Source organism: Coptis chinensis, chromosome 7, assembly GCF_015680905.1.
Source record: "Coptis chinensis isolate HL-2020 chromosome 7, ASM1568090v1, whole genome shotgun sequence".
Taxonomy (NCBI): Eukaryota; Viridiplantae; Streptophyta; class Magnoliopsida; order Ranunculales; family Ranunculaceae; genus Coptis; species Coptis chinensis.
In genome coordinates, this window is record NC_141462.1 from 10894438 (window position 1) to 10916283 (window position 21846).

Genomic DNA, 21846 nt, shown 5'->3' on the forward strand with positions numbered 1-21846 from the left:
CATGCCAATGCATGCATAACAATGTCCCTAAAGTTGTAATTATATTGTTGGGAGATTTCACTAAGAAGTCACACCTTAATCTAGTTACTCTCTATCCGAAATGACTTCTCTTGGAGCTCACACCAAGAAAGTCACCCACCCAAGACTTTGCACTACACCAGATTTAAAAAGAAATGACAAGACAAGACTACCGATGCTCTTTTTTGTCTTTTTGTGAGTATGCCCAACACGCGTCGTTGAACTCCCCGTAAACGTTAGATCAGAACCCATAGGAAAAAAAAAAATAAAAAAAAATCATCCCAAAAAAAGTTGTTTATTCTCTCTCACAAAAATAAGAAAACCTCTCAAAATCCTCAATTTCTCTTCATAATATTTGATCGATCCTCAAATTGCTCTCTCCATCAAATGTACAATCTCAATCACATCAAATCTACAATCTCTTCAGGTAATTTCAATTTTTTGATTTCAGTTATTATGGTTAAGCGATTAGGTTAGATTTTGACAATTTTTAATCTGTCAATGATTAATTCATATAATCTTCAAACATGTAATCATATTCGAAATTCGTTAAACATGTTAGTATTGTAATCAGATTCGAAATTAGTGATTCATTGATTTGTCAGCTGGTTTTGCGTTTGGTAATGAAACCTAGATGCATAATTAAAAGTTTAGAAATTAAAAATGACCAAATTCAACATTGTGCGTGTTGATATTGTTGACGATTATTTGTTAGGCAATCACGTTGTGTAATACCGTAATGCTAATGATGTTGTTTAGCGGTGGGAATTTTTTTTGTTTGGTGTCCTGAAAGAAGAGCTTTGGGGAATATGATAAAAATTAAAATGAAAGTTTTGTGTTTGGTAACTTGTAATATGTTGATTTTAATAGTGATAATTACCTTTATCATAGTCGATCCATTAACAAAAGACATTTGTATTTCTTTGTAAAGTTGGAGTATTTTTTGATAAATTGCTTCATTAATGTGGGAGTTGATGAGGATCACTCCCCCTATATTTGGTAGCTTTAGAAAGGCAGTTAAAGGCAGTAGATGACCTGATGGGACTTGTGATACAAATCATTTTTTTCGTATGAAGGCGGGTATTCTATGGACACTGTGTATTTAAACCAAACGACATGTGTCAAGTGCCGACGGGTATTGACACAATAACGAACATAATGATTATCGCAAGTCACACGCTATCCTTGTCCCCCAAGCACCAAATGCTCCGAATGCACATAAGTTTGGTTTTGAGGTAAAGTTCCTGCTTAGCTTCATACAACATTTCCTGGTGTAAGGATTTCATGCCCGCCATTTCTTGTTTGGTGTTTATCTGTGCTCATTGATATTGTTCTTGATATTGTTATCCCTTTATATTAGTTCATTTATCTAAGTTTACTTATGTTTCTAAATGCTATAAACATTGGTGGCATGGTGTTGAAATCATGAATTATATACACGTAGTTATCGTTTAGATATATCGTTTAAAATTACATGCATATCGTTTAAAAATTGCATGTCTCTTGGATACACAGGAAAATGATGTACATGGGACTTTGTTACAACCCAACTACATTGTCGGCAACGAAGTGACCTATATTAGAAACATAATTGAACCATTTTTAAAGCTTTGGATTGATAAGGTTCCAAGCATCACCACTGGAGGATCAAGCATTTTTCTGTCAAGTGAAATTAATAGTTCTGCATTTTTTTATCTTAACCTTTTGCGTAGTGATTGATAAGGTTTGTTGAATTCTGAATTATTTTATATGATAAGACACAGATTATATAAGAAAGCTTAGTTCAAGTACTTAATATTTGCTAGTTGGCTGTAATCGTATATTTTAGTTCATATCTCATGAGCCACGACTTAATACATATGAAGAGAATGCAGTTGTAATCAGATTTTTTTGCAAGCAACATATCCTTTCAGGCCTTTTTAAGTTTTTTCCCAAAAGCAGTTTTATGTAGTTAATGTATTAAATGCTCAAATATAAGGTAAGATTTCTGATCTCATATGCGCGAAACTTGGTAATAGATAATGTTATTTATTTTATCTTAACATGGAGGCATAACACAATACATACAACAAGTGTTGGCATGGAGTGGCTAGTGCAGGAAGTTCTCAACTTCCAATGTTTAATGTATTCCTAATGTGTCCTTAATAGACTCTACAATCATTCCACCTTTGTGTAAAAAAAAATGTTATATAGTTATGTTGTTCTCATGTTTGTGATTCTGTATTGCTCATTGTTTGAGCTTAGTTTATCTACGATTTGTAGTACAAATTTTGCAATTTGAGAGTGTACAACAGTTCATATGGTAGGGGTAAAGTAGTTTTGATGAAGAATAACTATGCCTTATATGAAAGAGATTTCTCATTATTCTGATCCTGTTTGTCCATCTGTTAGAGCATTACGCCTGAAATTTAGTTCCTGATATCAATACCAAAATATAGATTTCGATTATTCTACCATGATCCCCAAACTTGGTCAAATCACTAAAGAAAAAAACATACTTCATCTTGGGATATTGACATTAGTTTGAGTTACCTTGAATTTCTATTGCTATTAGTATGTTAGAAACTCAAGAAAAATTATATGTTACTTGTTGTTTTTCTTAGTTTTGCTTGCATTTTGGATTAACTCTCTACTTTTTCTACCTTTTGAAAAGATGTCTCATGTTCTTTGCTGCCTTTTGTTTTCAGTTTTCTCTGCTGTCAGATCCAAAAACTAGGAGATCGTGCATGTGCAGTCTCCTTCGAACAACATCTTTGCTTGTTCTAGTTTTCTTTATCAGGAGTGCTTTTGTTGCGACAGATTACAAACAAGTATGAAACTTCTAGCTTCTTAACTATACTTACTGTTCATATCCATTGTTGAATTTCTTTTCCCTGAAAAAGTACTATGTCATTCTGGTACATAATTGCATAAGAGGATATTCCACATATGGTTTGACATTAAGCCCCTTGTCTGTTTTTGCTTCATCTTAATAAGAAGGTTTTTTCAGTTGCAGTTCTGTAAAATATCTATTTGATAGGTCACTAAATGAAAGCAAGTTACGTCATTGGTTTCACGACCTTAGATTTACAAGCACTTCCACTAAAATTGCTCATGGTCAAAATGGAGATAGTTCAGGCCACGTGCAATATCAACTGCAATCTTGAGTTGTTGAGTCCAGGACAACGGTGGTCCTTTTCTTCTTGGTCGATTTGAGCAGTTGACAAAATTTAGAAAACATGGAAATTGAATAAGGAAAAAATATTGAATAGAAACTATGATAGACAAAACAAGAAAAGGAGGGTTGGGGGTGCGTTGGTATTAACTTCCAGTTATTTTTTGCATTTAAGCTTATAGACTATGTCCTCTCATCGTATGACATGGATAAAAAACCTATTTCTTTTTCTGGATCAAGTAATTTAAATGAGCTTAGTTTCATTTACGTTTTCACCACTTATTCCCTCCAGCCAGTTTGGATTCAATATTGGTGAACCGCAGGGGATGATCTTTGGATTTCAGAATTACATTTCTTTCAATTTCAAGTTTTGGTGAGGCTATGCTACACACAATTGGTTATATTTACACAAGGCAAGGTGCAAGAGAGATTGGTAAGAATATAAAATCACAAGTAACAAACAATTGGAACCAATTTTGTGAAACGAAGCCATTTCAATACCGGCAAAACATCGTCCAATAGAACTTTGCAAGTGGAAACTGACAATACTATCGTAGAAAGAAGATAAATATGGCCACACACTAACATTGACTGAGCAGCACGTAGCTGTAGTCTTTTAAACTTCATCTAGGAGAATGTGAACAACCACGAATGTATTTTGAGGACATAACAAATAATTACACAAGGCCATAAAAGCAATAGAGCATTTTTCACTGACACTCAAACGGCATAGATCTTTACAACCTGCTTTATCTTGGCACGGCAAACTGGGCACCCCGACTTTTTACTTTGGATCTCATTCAAGCATGACATGCATCCAGACAAATGACCACAAAGGATGCAAGCCCCCTCTATTAGAGCATCCAAACATATCACACATGTTGAAGGTATGCTCTGCTGAGTTTCACTATTACTAGGCCCACCTTCAGGCACATCCCATCCATTGTAGCCAACTTGGGCTGGCTTGTACGACCACCTGCTGCTACTACTCTCTAGAGGAGATGCAGGTCCTCTCGTAGGGCCCGATTGTTGGGAGTGGAGCTATTTTCTGACGAGTTGATCCAATCAACTGGTTTGCTAACTAGAACGCTCTTGTGTGCATTGGGATGCAGTGGTCTCTCGTCCATGGAGGAGGAATGGATAGAGGCAGCGATTGCCATGGATAATTCTAAATCTTCGTTTGTAGTCGGTGATGCAGTTGCCGAAATAAGTGGTGCCGTTAAGGAGGGATTCATCACCTGCGGGGCAGAACGTCAGAGTTTTAGTACAGCAACATTTTGTTACCAGCAGAGTGAAACATTTGTATCAGTTCTTTTTTTATTGCAGACTGATCACCGATATCAACCGCCAAAGCTTGTCAATGAGAAATTCATGTACATTAGTGACAGAAAACTACATGTGGCATTCACATCATCACATACTCAAACAATAAAATTGGGAATTACTCAATCACAATACCCAAATTTGATCGTAAAATTTATTAAATCTGACAAAGTGTGACCAAATAGAAACCTTCTAACGTAGCAGCCCAAGCATATAAGCAGAATAGAAAGCTATAGGGAAGATGTACAATACAGCGTTAGTCAAGAAGCATGCAATCATAAAAATGAACTTTTCCTGTTACATATACACATAATACACCCTACGTTCTTGAATCCGTTGGGAAAAGGGGAAGTAGTAGGAACTCAAGATTTGTAGACTACAAGTAGGGGTGGCAGTTTTGTACATAACCTGCTAACCCGACACGAACCCGACACGAAATTAGCGGATTCGGGTTGGGAAAAAAAGCTTTTGGGTCATTTAAGGGTTGACCCGCCGAACCCGTCAAATAAATGGGTTGGGTTAAGGTCACATATATTAACCTGATAATAGACCCAATTAGTTCTCGGGTCTAATGGGTCTGGTCATCAACCCGTGACCTGTATAACCTGTTTTAAGATAAGTTTCATTATTTTTTTAAAATCTCATTATCCCAAAAACCTAAAATAAACTACTAAAAGGAGAAAGATTAGCCGTCATATTGATTCATTCGATAAATGTATGTTTCGTTGTTCAATTTTCATTGATATGTAATTGAATTATAGATGGTTTTTGAGAATTAATATATATATGTTTTTTTTATAAATAAAATCGTGAAATACTAAATATTTAGCATACAGGTTGTCTGTGAATCCGATATGATCCTAAACTGATCTAAAATCTCATCTATCATCCCAACTATCTAAAATAAACGACTAAAAAGAGAAAGATTAGCTGTCATATTAATTCATTCGATAAAGATATGTTTTATTATTCAATTTTCATTAATATGTAATTAAATTATGGATGATTTTTTAGAATTAATACATATATATATATATATATATATATATATATATATATATATATATATATATATTTATAAATAAAATTGTGAAATTCTAAATATTTTGCATACAGATTGTCTGTGAATCCGATCCGAAACTGATCTAAAATTGACCTGCTGGCTTAGGGTTGGTTTTGGGTTTGACAAACTCGACACGATTAGTAATTAAATCGGATTTGGATTTGCTCTCCTACGACGTACCCAAATATGATATGACACGAACCCGACCCAACACGGCCATTCCCACCCCTAACTACAAGGAGTTATTGATCAAGCAACTGACCAACACATCCCTGACAAAAAATCTTGTAATAGCAAACTCTTGGACGAAGTCAAGTTGAAACAACTTAAGACCCACTTGTCAATGTTCGTCTTGTTCGACTGACAAAGAAAAACCATTGCTGGGTATTTTCTATACCCTTTTTAGCAATATGGGAATTGGCAAAATTCCACAATGGGAAAAAACTCGTCATATTTGGCAATTAAAAAAAATATATTTATATGATAAAAGGCACTAAATGACAAATATCTTCGTAATGGATCAAGTTGGGTCTTCATCGTCACACAAGAATAATGCGCTATGTACAAAGTCACAAAGCAAGATTGTCACAGCCCGAATTTCTAAACAATTAAAAAAATGAATATTTGAAATATAAATATCTCAAACATCACTTTTCAATTGTCTAAAAACCCAGACTATGACGAGGTGGATACAACACATGTCAAAACCTAAAACCCACATCATAAACAATCTTAACCACAAATATAATCTCCAAAATTCCTCAACCATCACTTTATTAAAAGACTTTCTTCCACCCCAATAAAATATCAAACCACTCTAAGAATAACAGGTCCTCAACATCGTATTCTCATGTCATACTAAAAATGTAAATTACGTTATTACATCATTCCAATAAGAATCAGACCTAAAAGAAAACTAACGGACTGCTCTAGGCAAGAATCCCAAATCAAACGCCGCGGTTCCACTGCCTTCCACCTATGTTCCCAATAACACACCCACGTTGCCAAAACAAAGCAAACATGGATTGACAAAATGGAATTTGCTTGGTATGAGTAGACTAACCACAGATAAACATTATCATACTTTAATTATCCAAACAATCACTTTATATTTTCCCATAACTTAATCATTCTCAGCTTGGAAGACAGGTAGTTCCGTCATTTCAATCGGCATAGTTTCTTCCCAAGCAAAACTTCCATTATATTAACTCATTCAAATAACTCGTTTTAATATCTAAATCATTTAATTAAAACTTACCGATATCCACTGCTATATAAGGGTAGGATCGCGTCCCTGCACAAAATGTTATTAAGTCCTACCCTCCTGCAAAAGAAAGTTAGAACTTCTATATAACCTTTGTAGATATTATATTAGGCATTCAAAAGTAAACCCAAACACACTCGCACAATCAACTTAATTTCTCTTATTAATTAATCAATTACTTTTCTTATACACATATTTCACAACCTATGTACCTTAGGTCATTCCCGCCACATTCAAGGAATATCCAACCCTACATTCTCGTACACTCAAGGAATACAACTAACTCGCAAGGCGAATACCTTAGTTCCTCTCTAGGGTAGTCCAAACAATCTGGTCATTCATGGCACATTCAATGAATACCCATATATAACGCTAACGGGTCATTTATGGCACATTCAATAAATGCCCACCTAACCTATGACATCAACAGTCATAAAACTCAATTCCAAAACTTGAGGCGTGGAGAGTTCTAAAAGAGTGCGGTAAATTTTGTTTACGCATTATTGAACTTTATTTCATATATTATTTCAGAGAACGAAAGAGTATCTTGATTCATATATTTTTGGTTTACACGTTATTAATTATATGGATGTCTTAGTGTCATAGCGTTGTGTATCGTAAAAGACTAAAAAAAACACAAAACAGTAAATACACGTACACAAATATATTTAGGAAGGTCCTAGCCTAAAATCAAACACGTTAATAGTCCTAAACTTATCCTAATAGACCGAATCATAATTTTAGGTAAAAGTCAAATTTGGGTCAACTGGTCAAAGTCAACCCTGGTCAAAATCAACAGTCAACTCGGGTCAACAGTCAACATTGGTCAACTAGGCCTAAACTCCAAAATTCTAAAAGCCCAAAGCCTAAGGCCCATAGTCTAAAATTAAGTCCAAAAAATAAAATCCAAACAAAACATATAAGCCCATCACGATTTGGCTCAAGCCCAAATCGTGATGTACTGTTCATCTTCTTCACTCCCATTCTCCACCAGCGCCTCCACCGCCTATACAACCACCACCGGCCAGCTATAACCAAAAAGAACCCCGCGGTTTTCATCCCCACGAAAAACCCCACCTACCTATACCGTCAATTCATGATTCCGACTTACTGTAAAAAATCGAGATCGACATCAATAGAGCTCCAATCGTCCCCTCTCCATCACCCCATCCACCACCAAACAGTTGGGTGTTGATCCCCATCAACAACCAAAACTTTAGGGTATACACAAGCTAAAAAAAACCTCACTGCTCACCAATGGCATTCAACGCCATTAACGCCTCCTTCCACATTCACAACACCAAACAACAATCAAATCTACCCATCATCCCCCGGCAACAACAACCCATCTATTCTTCACCGGACCACAACCAACAACCAAGAAAAACACCACAACCACCATTCAATCGACAACAACAAGGCAAGGATATAACTTCATCAGTCAAACAGTTTACACTCGCAGCAAGCACTAAGTTTTGAGTCCATATAAGAACAATTAACTATATCATTCAATGGAAACTCGATTTCATTCCTGGTTAAACAAAAAGATAAATCTTCAACTTCCATCAATATCAGACGACGAGTTTACAGTATATCTGTTTCTCTGCGTTAACAATCTTATATAATTCTTTGTTTTATACCATTTAGTTCAAACAATCACACGTATATACAACCACATTTCCGACCTTTACAGTCGACAGAAAAATGATGATTCAGCACTAAACAAGAATTTAACAGAACATGTTCAGACTACTCACAGTTTTTAAAACCGAACAGCTTCCCGAAAGCGATACCCCGAAAGATCGAAGTCAACTGTCAGCTAGCTATCCGAAGAACTCTTCCTTTTCTTCTTTTAGCCAAACTCTCCCTTTTTTTTTTCTAAAACCCTCGCTTATTTTTTTTTTTCCAACCCTATTATGTTTTCTTTCTGTTAAAAACAAAAACCCCCGAAATAGGGAAGAAGGTTTATCCCATAAACCCACGTCTCCTATTTCCACTAACACTTATCCTATTTTATTTTATCTATTATCTATTATTATTATTATTATTAGAAAAAATAAACGAAATAAAATACGGGGTGTTATAAAGATTCTCTGCTAAAACCTAATGGTTTAAAGTTTGAACCTGATTAGCTGCATGAAGCCTGTTTGGAGCAATATCAGAGTGCTCCAACCCAAGATACTGCTCCCACGGTGCAAAACATTCTCTTCTATGTGGGTGAAACAATGCAAACAGAAGCATTTGTCAATACATACCAAAAAATGTCAATTTATATGGAAAAGTATATAAGTAAAAATATTAAGTTCAGGTAGAGAGACCTGAAAACGGGTAGACACAATGTCTCTGTCCTGGAGGTACTCGGCCCGACCCAATGAGATATATACAAACTTCCACTAACCAAAAGAATTTGTTTTAAATTCAGAATAAATTGCATATACTCCTAGACTGTAGAAGTCCATACCAATACAAATGCCAATACCAATGCCAATATAAAAAAACGCCAACAGAAAGTGTGAATGTGCACGCATGTATGTTTAGTTTGTATTCATCATAGTAGAACTTAGACTGAAATAAGGTCTCTAACTGTTTATAAATAATCTGCAAGTGAAAAATACCTTGGACAAGTCTGGAACTGGGACTCGCAATTTCTTTTGAATACGCACTTTAACATCAGCTAAAGTTTCGCCATCATGAATGATCAATGTAAATGGGTGTTTAGGTTTTTTTAGCTGAAAATGAAGAGAGGAAAATGGGTTGAGGTATTCTGGAGAGACCGAGTTCGCTGAGGAGCGAGCTGCCTACGTATCCTCTCTTGGTTTTTTAGGTGAGAGAAGAATCAGGTCTCACGTAGTTCAAGCAGGTGGTATTTATAGGCCTAAGGGAGTGTTGATCCTAGAGACACGTGTACCTCTTGCACATGTGTAGGATGGAGATTATGAAGGTGTGTTGGGCTGGTTTTAGTATGAGTCGTGGGCTGATTGGAAGTTGGTGCGGTAGTCCCTATTTCTCGGTGGTGGGAAGTACAAGTAAGATTTTTGTAATGATTACACCTGGTGGTGACTTTATCTGAGGCGTTCTGTCTCCAACCGTTTGTTCGTCCTGAGACATCCTTGAACGAGCTTAGGCGTACCACCTACATGAAAGGAGCTGCTCACAGATTGGTCTTGGAGATCTATGTCCTAAGTTCGCTTATGCTTCGCGCGTGCGCTAAATTCCTTAATGAGGATATTGCTCCCCTACACCACCTACATGAAGGGAGTTGCTCGCAGATCGGTCTTGGAGGTCGATGTCCTGAGTTCGCTTATGCTTCGCGCGTGTGCTATATTCCTTAATGAGGATATTGCTCCCCTACACAGCCCCCTCTCAGTAGATTGTTTATATCCATGGAAGCGATCTGCTGAGAGAAAAAACGAAAGTTCGTGTGAAGCGTGAGCGAGCTATGGTGAACGTTCTGACTGAGATGCCGTAAAGTTTGAACCATGTGGCATGATGATTTGGCGGGAAAGGGAAGTTGGCCCGTGATTGGCACGTGACCGAATCGTAGCAGTTGGTAAAGAAACGTGTCGCCGCATTATTCAGAACTTTGAGAAGACAGGTCCTTGGAACACGTGTGTGGGCTAGAGCATAGGCTGTAATCATAACTTCTTGGTAACTGAACGGGCGGTTGTACAAAATCAAATTTGGGACATTCGAAAAAGTATTTCTTGTTTTCTTCTCCAGCAAAAACGCAAGCTAGGGTTTCTCAGGTTAGTGCTTCTGCTGCTGCTGCCTTTCATTTTCAATTTGCTTTCTTCTTGTTCAAGTGCGATTTGTTGAGTAAGTAGGTCAGTGTTAGGTTGTTGGGTTTAAGCTTGGGTAGTTGATAAGAAGGAGACGTCATAATGTCTGATTCTGACGATACTCGATCAGAAGAGGTTCGGGAGGTTTCATTAAGTTGTGGTGAGTATGAGGATGACAATGAAGAATCGGTGAGTGTTGGCATTCAGGTTGAGTTGGATGAGGGAGTTAGGGTAGACGAGGGTAATACATGATCTGGGTCGGAAGGTGCTGTGGCCAGTACGTCAGGTCGAGGGGAGAGTTCGTCATCAAGTGAGTTGCCCCCTAGGACGGTGGATCGTCGTGCTGTGAGCTCGTTCTCTGAACTGAGGGCAGAGTATGGGATCAACGTTCCCGATCTAGAGATATACGAACCACGGTTGAGTGAGAATGTACGTAGTGAGGAGTACAACCCGCCGAATGGGGGGGGGGGGGTAATCATCTGTGAGGGCCAGCTGAGAGCGTATATGCAAATACCGTTCTCGAAACTGGTTTGTGACTTCTTGGCTCATTGTTGGAAGTTGCGAAGTCGATTCAAACTGACTTCTCTACCATAGTTCCATCGGGTGACACTAAGACGACTCCGATGCCACTCCCTCCAGGGTTGCTAGAGCCATCTACAAAGAGAGACCAGATTGATTTGATACGCTCCTTTGTGTCTGCGAGCTCCGCTTCTAGTTCCCAATTTGGGTCATCGACAGGGAAATCTGCTAGGAAATCTGCGACGACTTGACCTTTCTGAGAAGTTCGAGGTACAAACTCCATATGGTGTTCGCCGAGTTCTTCGGCCCATACTGCCATACGAGTAGTCTTGTTTTCTTTGTGGAAGATTTTCTTCAAGGGGAGGTCGGTAAGTACTTTGATCGGATGTGATTGAAAGTACGGCCGGAATTTTCTTGCCGAATACAACAAAGCAAGTTCGGCTCTTTCAAGGAAAGAATAATTCCTTTCCGCTGGTGTGAGCGTCTTGCTTGTAAATTAGATCGGTTTTTCTGAGTTGTTGTCCTCTTTGAAGCGAACTGAGCTGATGGCAAAGTTTGATACCGCAAGATAGAGCCCCAGTGTTTCTCCTTCTGTTGGTTTGGCTAAAACGGGGGTTATAGTGAGGTACTCTTTGAGAGTGGCGAATGCTTGGTGGCATTGATCGTTCCATGAGAACTACTCGCCTTTTTTGAGGAGTTGTAGGAAGGGTCGGCACTTGTCTGACGCCCTGGATATGAATCGGTTGAGTGCAGCGACCATACCTGACAGCTTATATATCTGTTTCTTTGTCTGTGGATCGGGCATGTCTAAGAACGCTCGGATTTGATCTGGATTTGCTTCAATCCCTCGTTGTGACACCTGATATCCTAGAAACTTTCCGGAGGACGCGCCAAAGAGGCATTTCTCTGGGTTCAGCCTCATTCGAGTTCGGCGTAATCTGGAGAATGCTTGCTCGAGGTGAGTGAGGTGGTCACCTGCTTTCTTGCTTTTGACGACCATGTCGTCGATGTAAACCTCCATGGTATCTCCTAACATGTCCTGAAACATGTCAGTTACCAGACGTTGATACGTTGCTCCAGCGATTCTTAAGGCCGAACGGGAGAACGTTGTAGCAATAAATTCCTTGCTCGGTAATGAACGAGGTCTTCTCTTGATCCTCCTCAGCGAGTGGGATTTGGTTGTATCCGCTGTACGCGTCCATGAAGGAGAGAAGTTCATGACCACAGGTTTGGTCGACAAGTCGGTCAATGCGAGGTAGGGGAAAACTATCTTTCGGTGTTTCTTGATTGACATTCGTGAAATCGACGCATAGGTGAACTGTTCCATTCTTTTTGGGGACCGCGACGATGTTGGCGATCCAATCTGGATAGTCCACTTTTCTGATGAAACCGACTTGCTTGAGTTTGTCGACCTCGTCATTAATGGCTTTCTGAAACCGCAGGGATAACCGGCGAGGCCATTGGCGAACTGGTCTAGCATTGGGATTTACATTTAATCTATGACATGCTACATTAGGATCTATTCCGGGTACATCGATATACGACCAAGCGAAAACATCTTTATTCATAGCCAAAAAGTTTACAAGTTGGTCCTTGAGTGTGGGGTCAAGGTTAGACCCTACATATACTAACTTGGGATCGTCATCAGTTCCTAGGTTCACTCGCTCTCTGTCTGCATGCTGAGGTGTTGTCTTTGGCGCTGATACTTCTTCAGATGGTGATACTTTATCGATATGAGGGAGAGTGAAATTGGCCGCAGGAGCTGGAGCGATATCTGTGGCGACGACAACAGGGGCTGGAATGGCTGCTGTGGTCGTGACAATAAAGTCTGGGGTGACCTCCGGAATTGATATTTGTTGCGCGAAACATGACGATGCGACTTTTGGGGTGCTAACTAGTGGAACAGCAACAGTGGAGGTGACTTCTGGGGTCTTGACTGTTGGATTGACAACAACTGATGCGACTTCTGAGATCCGATATGATGGATCGACAATGGTTGGGCTGACTTTTGGAGCTAAAACAGACGACTGAACCTTCTTGCTGGATCCCCCAGCGTGCTGTTTTGATGCTTTGGCTCTGACCTCGGTAACCAGGTCTTTGGCCATTGTATAACTGGTGGGTTCGTTCCTTAGGTGGATTGGTCCACTGTCGGTCTTACTTGCTGATAGGATTTGGTTACAATGATACGCTTCAAGTTGATTGCTGCGCAATTCCATCATTCCTCCAGGGCCTGGAAAACGGAGAACTTGATGCAATGTTGAAGGTACAGCTTGCATTTGATGGATCCACCGCCGGCCTAGTATGGCGTTATAGGACGACTTGATGTCCGCGGACGGCGTGTATTGCAGCTGACTTTGTCTTCTTTAGACCCTACCGATACTGGGAGTATGATGTCACCGATGGGGTCGGCCCTGGAGCCATTGAATCCATAAAGGGGGGCAATCGGATCCATGAGGACTGATTTGGGTAAACTCATTTCTTGAATGGTGTGATAAAATAAAATGCCGCACAAGCTCCCAGGGTCAATCAGGATGCGCTTTACTGTCTAGTCGCTAATCTTGACGTGGACGACAAGTGCGTTGTTGTGAGGGAGGCAGACCTTGTTGAGGTCGGCCTATGTGAAAATGATATCTCCTGAGTTGCGACCTGAGCTTTGCGGAGCGTGTGCTGCCTGGGAAGTGAAATGATACACTTCCGGAAGAGCGCCGACACGACGTCGTTTCTCTCTGGAGGAGGTTACAGAATCATCGGGGAAAGTAATCATATGAATGGTTCTAGCATTGTCACGATCTGACGAGTGTTGTCTTCTCTCGTGGCGAGAACGGTCTCTGGGACGTCCTCTGCTTTGAGGGCGAGCTTGAAACTCTTGGTGGTTACGGTGAGGCGGAGATCGACTGCGTACTCGGCGAGCCATAAGTTTATGGCGCAAATCTCCGTCAGGAATATTGGTGTACTGTTTAATATGACCAGCTTCCACAAGGTCCTGAAGATAGTGCTTAAGCCCCCAGCACTCATTGGTTTCATGGCATTTTGCTTTGTGGAATGCGCAGTAGGGCTTGTCAGGTCAATCTATTGGTTGCTTCACATCTGGTCGGAAATATGAGGTGCGCTGGATCTTGTCCAGTATGTAACTGGGGGAGCGTGTCAAGACAGCGAACTCTCTGCTGTTGTCTGGTCGGATAGCTGCCTTTGGTGCAAGCGACCTGGATCGCTTTTTGGCACGCGAGGTATGATCAGAGATCGCTGCCACTTCCTGGTCCTCGACTAAACCATTGAACTTCAAACTTTCTTGCAACTTAATATACTTGTCGACCCGAGCATACAGTTCGGACAGTGTTTCTGGGCGCTCTTTCATCAATGATCTGGAGAGGTCGGTATTACGCACTCGATAGGCGTTAGAAAATGCCGATTAATGGCAAAAGACTCTTTCGGGCCGCTTTCCATACATAACGCCTTCGGCCTTGAACCGTCCTAAAATTGGCGAATGGTTTCGTCTTCCCCTGAATGATAGCCGAACAACGGTGAGTCAAGATCCGCTTTCTTTAGCATGTTGGCACATATTGATAGCAAAAACGGATCGATAAAGTCGTTCAAAGGTTTTGATAGAATCAAGCTCAAGCGAGAAGAACCAATCAAGTGCGCCATCCTTGAGACTGGCTGGAAATAATCGACAGTGAAGGTGATCAAACTCGGGGGAACTGTAAAGCGCCAAACTTTGGATATAGCGAGCCACATGCTGACCGGGGCACATGCTGCCATCGTACATTGGGAAACGTGGCTGGATGAAATCTTGAGGAGAGGGTTTACTGAGGACCTCGACACTGAACGGAGATGCGCGGTATGTCTTGAGCATTTTTTGAACAATCTGGGTCGCATCCTTTCTTACTGCACTCTGGCCGATCCTTTGCGATAATTCGTTAATCTGTTGATTAACCGTTGATGTTGGTTCTCGGCGGCGTTACCGGTTTGTTGCTTGTTAGCGCCTACTTGGTAAAAGCGCATTTTCTTGCCTGAGCAAGGAAATGCTCTCATTTGTTAAACCCAGTTGGTTTGTGAGGTTTTGAACTTGAGCTTCGAGGCTTGCCATGCTTCGTGGGCTTGAGAATTGTTAGTTTTTGAGTAGTGTGAAAGTGGATTCTCAAGTAATCGAGACCACAGACGGCGCCAATGTAAAGGGGTGTTTAGGTTTTTCTTTAGCTGAAAATGAAGAGAGGAAAATAGGTTGAGGTTTTCTGGAGAGACCGAGTTCGCTGAGGAGCGAGCTGCCTACGTATCCTCTCTTGGTTTTTTAGGGGAGAGAAGAATCAGGTCTCACGTAGTTCAAGCAGGTGGTATTTATAGGCCTAAGGGAGTGTTGATCCTAGAGACACGTGTACCTCTTGCACATGTGTAGGATGGAGATTATGAAGGTGTGTTGGGCTGGTTTTAGTATGAATCGTGGGCTGATTAGAAGTTGGTGCGGTAGTCCCTATTCCCGGTGGTGGGAAGTACAAGTAAGATTTTTGTAATGATTACACCTGGTGGTGACTTTATCTGAGGCATTCTGTCTCCAGCCGTTTATTCGTCCTGAGACATCCTTGAACGAGCTTAGGCGTACCACCTACATGAAGGGAGCTGCTCACAGATCGGTCTTGGAGATCGATGTCCTGAGTTCGCTTATGTTTCGCGCGTGCACTAAATTCCTTAATGAGGATATTGCTCCCCTACACCACCTACATGAAGGGAGCTGCTCGCAGATCGGTCTTGGAGGTCGATGTCCTGAGTTCACTTATGCTTCGCGCGTGCGCTATATTCCTTAATGAGGATATTGCTCCCCTACAATCAACAAAAATGGTTTGCCAAAATTCTGAACCAGCTCGTAGACACATTACAAGATTTCAAAACAAGGGCATCCAAATGGTAGAAATTTTACGTGGACAAGTACCTATTCTTTTTTTTTTTTTTTTTTCGATATAAACCTAATTGGATTAGATAAAACCACCTAAAGGTGAACTGGGACACAATTCTGATCAAGCATACACTTTGGACCCACCCAGCTGATGGTTAGCCCATTTTGCTAGGGTGTCTGCATCCCCATTAAAAGTCCTACTTCTCCAAACAAAAATACATGAGTTCAAACCCAAAATGTTATATGAGATAGAAGTCTTCAGCGTCTCTAGGAACCAAGGGCAGTCATCCCCTTGAAGCGCTTTGATCACTTCCCGATTGTCACCTTCCAAAATGTAATTGCTATGTCCCAGCTGTTTAGCCAACAGAGCTGCCACTTCAGCTGCAACCATCTCTGCTTCCCCTGGTTCCCTAGCTTTGAATCTCCTGACTGCAGCTCCAACTATATCCCCTTCGCTGTTACTAGCGATTGCTCCAGCTCCTGCCCATCCTGTGTTCCTGCAGAAAGATGTATCAAATCTCATCACAATATAATCATTTGGTATTATAGGAAACACATTATTCAAATCATAATCAGAGATAGAAGGTTCTCGAGGGTTTAGAAGAGCTTCTCTGAAAGCCTCGAAGCACTTGTCTGCCAATCCTTTGCTCAGTCTGATGATGCGGTCCCTATTTGCCTTCCTGTTGTCAAATTTGACTTCATTTCTAGCTTTCCAAATATGTTGGATCAGGTACATGATGTGTGTCCTAGCCAAGGCTATCTCACTGTTTTTACTATGGCACCAGGACAGGAACATATATCAATTCTTTTCCTCAAGTTTTGATGTTGCTGGAAGTGATTGATTCTCAATCCCACTTGTGAGCTAAACCATACTGCTCTAGTCCAGTCACAGTTGAAAAATAAGTGCTCAGCTGTCTCAAGCTCTTTATAGCAAAAAGGACATGTGAAGTCCCCTTTCATATTCTTTTCAGCCAGCCTGTCTCCTAGAGGGAGCACATTCATATAAACTTTCCAGACAAACATCTGGATATAGGCAGGCAAAGGGGTTTTCCATATTTGTTTAAGGGCTATGCAGTTCATACTAGAACTTTGCCCCACCTCAGAGTTTTTATTTCTCCTCAGAAAATCATAGACAGACTTAATAGTGAGTTTCCCAAACCTTTCCATAGCCCATATCATTTTATCAGTTGTTGCACCCTCAGGTCTGACAACAATCTCTTGAATCAGCTGGCATATGAAAGGGTGGAAGTGCTGATTAAGTTTGGCTGAGTCCCAGCCACTATTATCTGACAAAAAGAGGTCAGACACATGCAAATTGGACAGAGAATCATCCGATACTCCCAATTCTTCTAAAGTCATAGGCTTATCAAGACATTTTAGCCATGGATCCTTCAGAATGGAAGTGGTAGATCCCTGTCCTATTCTCCATATTAGCCCCCCACTTATGGAATTAAAGGTTTGATGTATGCCCTTTCAGAAGTAGGAGGCTTGGTCGGGAGGTTTCTCCACATCTCCTATCCATTTCTTTCCATAAATACTGAACATAGTTCTAGTCCACAGAGAGTGAATGTCTGTGGCTGCTTTCCAGGGTAGTTTGGCTAACATAGCCACATTCATATCTCTTGTTTTCCTGATCCCCAGGCCCCCTTCAAATTTGCTCTTACAAATCTATTCCCACCGTATGGTGTGAACACTTTTTGATAGTTCTGTTCCATTCCACCAGAAATCCCTACAAGCTTTGTCTATCTTGTTACATGTTGAGACAGGCAACAAGTAAGTAGACATAACATATAGAGGGGTGGCTTGGATAACAGCTTGGATGAGTGTAGTTCTCCCAGCTTGAGACAACACTCTGGCTTTCCAACCTTTGACTTTCCTATGTATTTTATCCACAAGAAAATCAAAGTCCTCAGCTTTTTTCTAGAAAGCATAATGGGGACACCAAGATATTTCTCTTTTGGGTCAAAGTTCCTCATTTTCCAGAAGCGTTTAAGCTTAATCTTCTGTCTATAATTGACATTTCTACTGAAAAAAACACTGGATTTATCAAAGTTAATCTTCTGCCCAGAGGCATGACAGTAATCCTCAAGGATCTTTTTAAGGTGCCCACTTTCAGCAAGATTAGCCTTAATGAATAAGATTAAGTCATCAGCATATATAGAGCAAGTGTGTTAGGGCCGGAGAATTTCTCCTTATCCGAACACCATGAAGCTCATTGTTGACCTCATCTCTAGCAATCATCCTAAAGAGGGCCTCCGAGATCAAGATGAAGATATATGGGGATAAGGGGTCCCCTTGTCTCAGCCCTCTCTCAGGAATCACCTTCTCCAAAGGAGAGCCATTAAGCATAACTTGGAAGGAAACAGTGGATAACCATTGGTGAATCATGCTTCTCCACTTGTTAGTAAACCCAAGTTGTTCAAAGATGTTATCCACAAAGGTCCATTCCACCCTATCGTAGGCCTTAGCCATGTCTAGTTTAAGGGCACACCATCCCTCTCCCTTATTTTTCATGTTTTTCATATTGTGGAACACCTCACAGGCAAGACCTACATTGTCCCCAATGCTCCTTCCTTTGATGAAGGCCCCTTGGAATGGAGACACAATCCTGTTCAACAGCCCTTTCAGCCTATTAGCAAGAACTTTTGATACAATCTTGTACCCAAAGTTGCATAGGCTAATAGGTCGAAATCTTGTACCCAAAGTTGCAAGAACTTTTGACAAGTACCTATTCTAACTCAAGTTGTGCTTGATATTTAAACTTACCATCTGATTCTGAGAGGTGTCTTTGGTGAAATGGTAAACATGAATTATGTGATCATGAGCACCACAGTTTTTCTCTTCCTCTGGAATCTGTGGTACGACATAAACGGACAATCAAACAATTTCACTGGCAGAGTAATTTGTAAGCCCACTCCTTGTGATATTAATCGTATATCTCAATATGGGTTTGAAGACTCATATTGACTACTAACAAATATCGGTGTTCGACAGAGAAAATATAACTTGCCTCTGCACATAATGTCCAGTTCTGGTCATTTATATTCTCAATCGTTTCACTAGTTTGAAAAATCTGCAAGAATTCATTTGCAAAATTGTGTTCTCAGATGACGTGGGCAGTGTGCACATTACCAACAATAATTGAAATAAAAAGTTTCCGAACCTTATAGATTTTATGATAGAAAACTTCGAGCAATCTAAGCTCCACATTAGGATGAGACAACTCAACCTGTTACCAAAATACCAACCAGGATACCTGACTTGTAATTCAACCAAGATGTTTCTAGGTAGCTCAGGAAATAAGGAGGGAAAATGATGAACAAACAGAAATTAAGCATAGTGTAAGCGAACCATAGAACTTTCAAGTAAGATTCTAGTAGGATGAGAAGATAGCATAAAACATGCATTCAGGAAATCTATCTCATCCCTACCACCTACAAGGACGAGAACCTAGCATACATGATCCGACATAGGGAATTTTAAGCCTCGCAAGAGAATACATATGAATATGTGCTCCTCGGGCAGCTCCACTCATTGCCAATTGTTTTTGAGTTGGATGATCGAAAGTTAACAGTAGCAATAATTACCTTTCTTTTTAGGTCACTTATCAGGTCTGCCACAGTGCTATGTTCTGGAAGTGTAATACAATGTGTCACAACCTGAAAATGTGCCAGGATCAGGCATACTAAATGAACAATAAATGTAAACGAGCCAGGTTCTGCCAATTGTGCATACACTTACTTCATCTTTTGTCGCATGGTGAAAAGACACCTCCAGCGTTTTCAAGCATTCCAGTTCTGGTAGAGGAATGTCCAATACTTCATAGTACAATATATGAGCAGTCTGTGTGGATGAAGTGCATCAAGATTTGTTCAGTCATGCACAACATAATTGTTCAAACAAAACAATATCAAAAAAAAACAAAAAAAAAAAAAAAAAAAAAAAAAAAAACAAAACAAAACAGTTATCCAGATAGCCTCAGAAATCCAGACTAATAGATGTATCACCTGGTTGTTCTGGACCAGCATATCAGACAAATGATCCACACCCCTGTACCTAATAGGAATTAGTTCAGGTTGCTGAGAGTAACAATTGTGAGGTGTAAGCCTGATTTTTGATGAAACATCAACAAGAAGTTGGCGAGCAACACTTTCCACCACCTCATCATAATTGAAAATATTCGATCTGGAAAAGGGCAATGGGTTTCAACACATCGAATAAAATATGTAACCAAAAACATTACATTTTCAGACCATAATAATGACAACAGTAGGAATGTAAGTTGCTTACAGCTGTAAACAAAAAGCATCCTCCTTTGGTTTCGCAAGTGATCGGAAATGGACAACCTAGGAAAGAAACATCAAGTGTATTATGCTTAAAATATGTATGGACAGCCTAAGAACACTTCTTTGAAAATAAATGAATACAGAATCCATTCAATGTGTTATACTTATAAGTGACATTAAGTGGTTAGCCAACATTGTGGAAGCTCAGAATCAACTCGTCATTGAGCCACTAATTATCATTAATGTAGTACAAAACAATATCTCATCAACGCACTAATCCTCTGCTTAATCAAACTTTAGGTCAACAAAACAAATCCTGCACTCTCCTCAACAAAGACTAGTAATTGACTACAGAGTTACTTAATGTAACTTCAATAATGAAACGTCAAGAGAATACTGAATGAAACTTCAATAACAAAATCACAGTTCATAACTACTGAGGGAAATTCCGCAAGCCGTTTCTTTTTCAATGACGTGCCACTGTTGCCCATGCCTATATTTAACAACCCATATATGATATATTCTACGAAAAATGTGAATATCATGTTTTTAGTAGTTATGTAAATAACCAGAATCGAGCACTATATAAAACAAAATTCACGCGGGAGGCCATGCAAATTTAATAGCTAACACTTATACCATATCAACTTAAAAACAAAGTGATGCACTTATGTGAAATAAAGATATGAACGTGATGCCGAAGAATCACGAACTAATTGCTTGTGAGCCACTACGGTTGTTGTGCTCGACAACCAGACTTGAAACCCACAAAATTGAGAAGGGAATCACAAAAGAAGCCCTGCAATTTATTAAACGAATACACACACACACAAAGAGAGAAACCCTTTCTGACACAAACACAAAGTTTATTATCAATCAACCAAGTATGGCCAAAGGCATACAACTCAATATATAGCTAAGGAACCAATGAATTTAGAAGCTATGCTTCTAATTCAATTTTAGAAACTAAAATACGTAATTTTTGGAGTTTTGTTTACCTTGGACAATGGTTTACGTTTGATTTGGACATATTTTGCAACAGGCATCGTGTCGGGCAAGGTGTTGCTTGAAAAAGTTGTCGCATTCGTGGTGACTTTCATCGCTGACCGTGGCAACCTCTGAGGGGAAGCAATACCAGACACCCTATTTGGGACTTGGTTTTGGGTTGTAGCCTTATTTTTTGGAGGGTTTCCATTCTTTTTCAGAGTTGTTGGTGGTGTCTTCTTCAAAGGTGGTGCTACTAGTTTCTTGATTGTTTGTCACAACAACAACATGTGTCTTCATGCTGATGACCGTATGTTGTTTCTTCATCACACTCCCCAGATTTGTGGACCTGCTTTCCCTGGTAGTGGGACGTCGCACCCTTTTTGTAGTGGACTCTTCTTCACTGCCAACCCATTCTTCCTCTTCATCCACTTCCCCATTACCCTCACTATTTTCACAGCTAAGTTCTCTTCTAGCCTTTCTCCTCACAACTATAGCGGGTTGGCCAGTCGCATGAGCAGCAGCAAGGAGCTTCTCTGCCGTATTTTTCATCACCTGAAATGAATAA

At 40.1% G+C, this 21846-nt stretch overlaps 1 protein-coding gene and 2 long non-coding RNA genes across 5 annotated transcripts; 1 reads left to right on the top strand and 2 right to left on the bottom strand.

Moving 5' to 3' along the window:
• The first annotated feature begins 2 nt into the window (after positions 1-2).
• LOC147485969 (uncharacterized) lies at positions 3-4652 on the top strand. 3 transcript variants are annotated; one of them, XR_015200763.1, is made up of 4 exons: positions 3-445; positions 1534-1684; positions 2706-2828; positions 3465-4652. It is a non-coding gene; the product is annotated as an uncharacterized LOC147485969 (long non-coding RNA). The 3 variants fall into 3 exon arrangements; XR_015200762.1 differs by having other exon boundaries at positions 5-445; positions 1534-1741; XR_015200764.1 differs by having other exon boundaries at positions 5-445; positions 1534-1741; positions 3994-4652.
• A 1663-nt stretch (positions 4653-6315) lies between these two features.
• On the bottom strand, positions 6316-8700 carry LOC147485970 (uncharacterized). The gene is made up of 2 exons (XR_015202181.1): positions 8580-8700; positions 6316-6534 (listed from the first exon to the last, which is right to left on the bottom strand). It is a non-coding gene; the product is annotated as an uncharacterized LOC147485970 (long non-coding RNA).
• Positions 8701-18934: 10234 nt separating this feature from the next.
• LOC147485971 (ubiquitin C-terminal hydrolase 12-like) lies at positions 18935-20448 on the bottom strand. The gene is made up of 6 exons (XM_086573616.1): positions 20299-20448; positions 20016-20193; positions 19750-19851; positions 19596-19667; positions 19172-19237; positions 18935-19081 (listed from the first exon to the last, which is right to left on the bottom strand). The coding sequence occupies exons 2-6, from the start codon at positions 20034-20036 to the stop codon at positions 18935-18937; spliced, it is 408 nt and encodes a 135-aa protein (XP_086429742.1). The 5' UTR covers positions 20037-20193; positions 20299-20448.
• Between the last annotated feature and the right edge of the window lie 1398 nt (positions 20449-21846).

Excerpts from the sequence above, each read along its gene's own strand:
- LOC147485971 (XM_086573616.1), bottom strand. The coding sequence starts at position 20,036 with ATGCTGGTCCAGAACAACCAG. Across the intron at positions 19,668-19,749 it reads ACCATGCGACAAAAGATGAA|GTTGTGACACATTGTATTAC; the intron begins GTAAGTGTATGC and ends GCACATTTTCAG. Across the intron at positions 19,082-19,171 it reads TCTATCATAAAATCTATAAG|ATTTTTCAAACTAGTGAAAC; the intron begins GTTCGGAAACTT and ends GAATTCTTGCAG.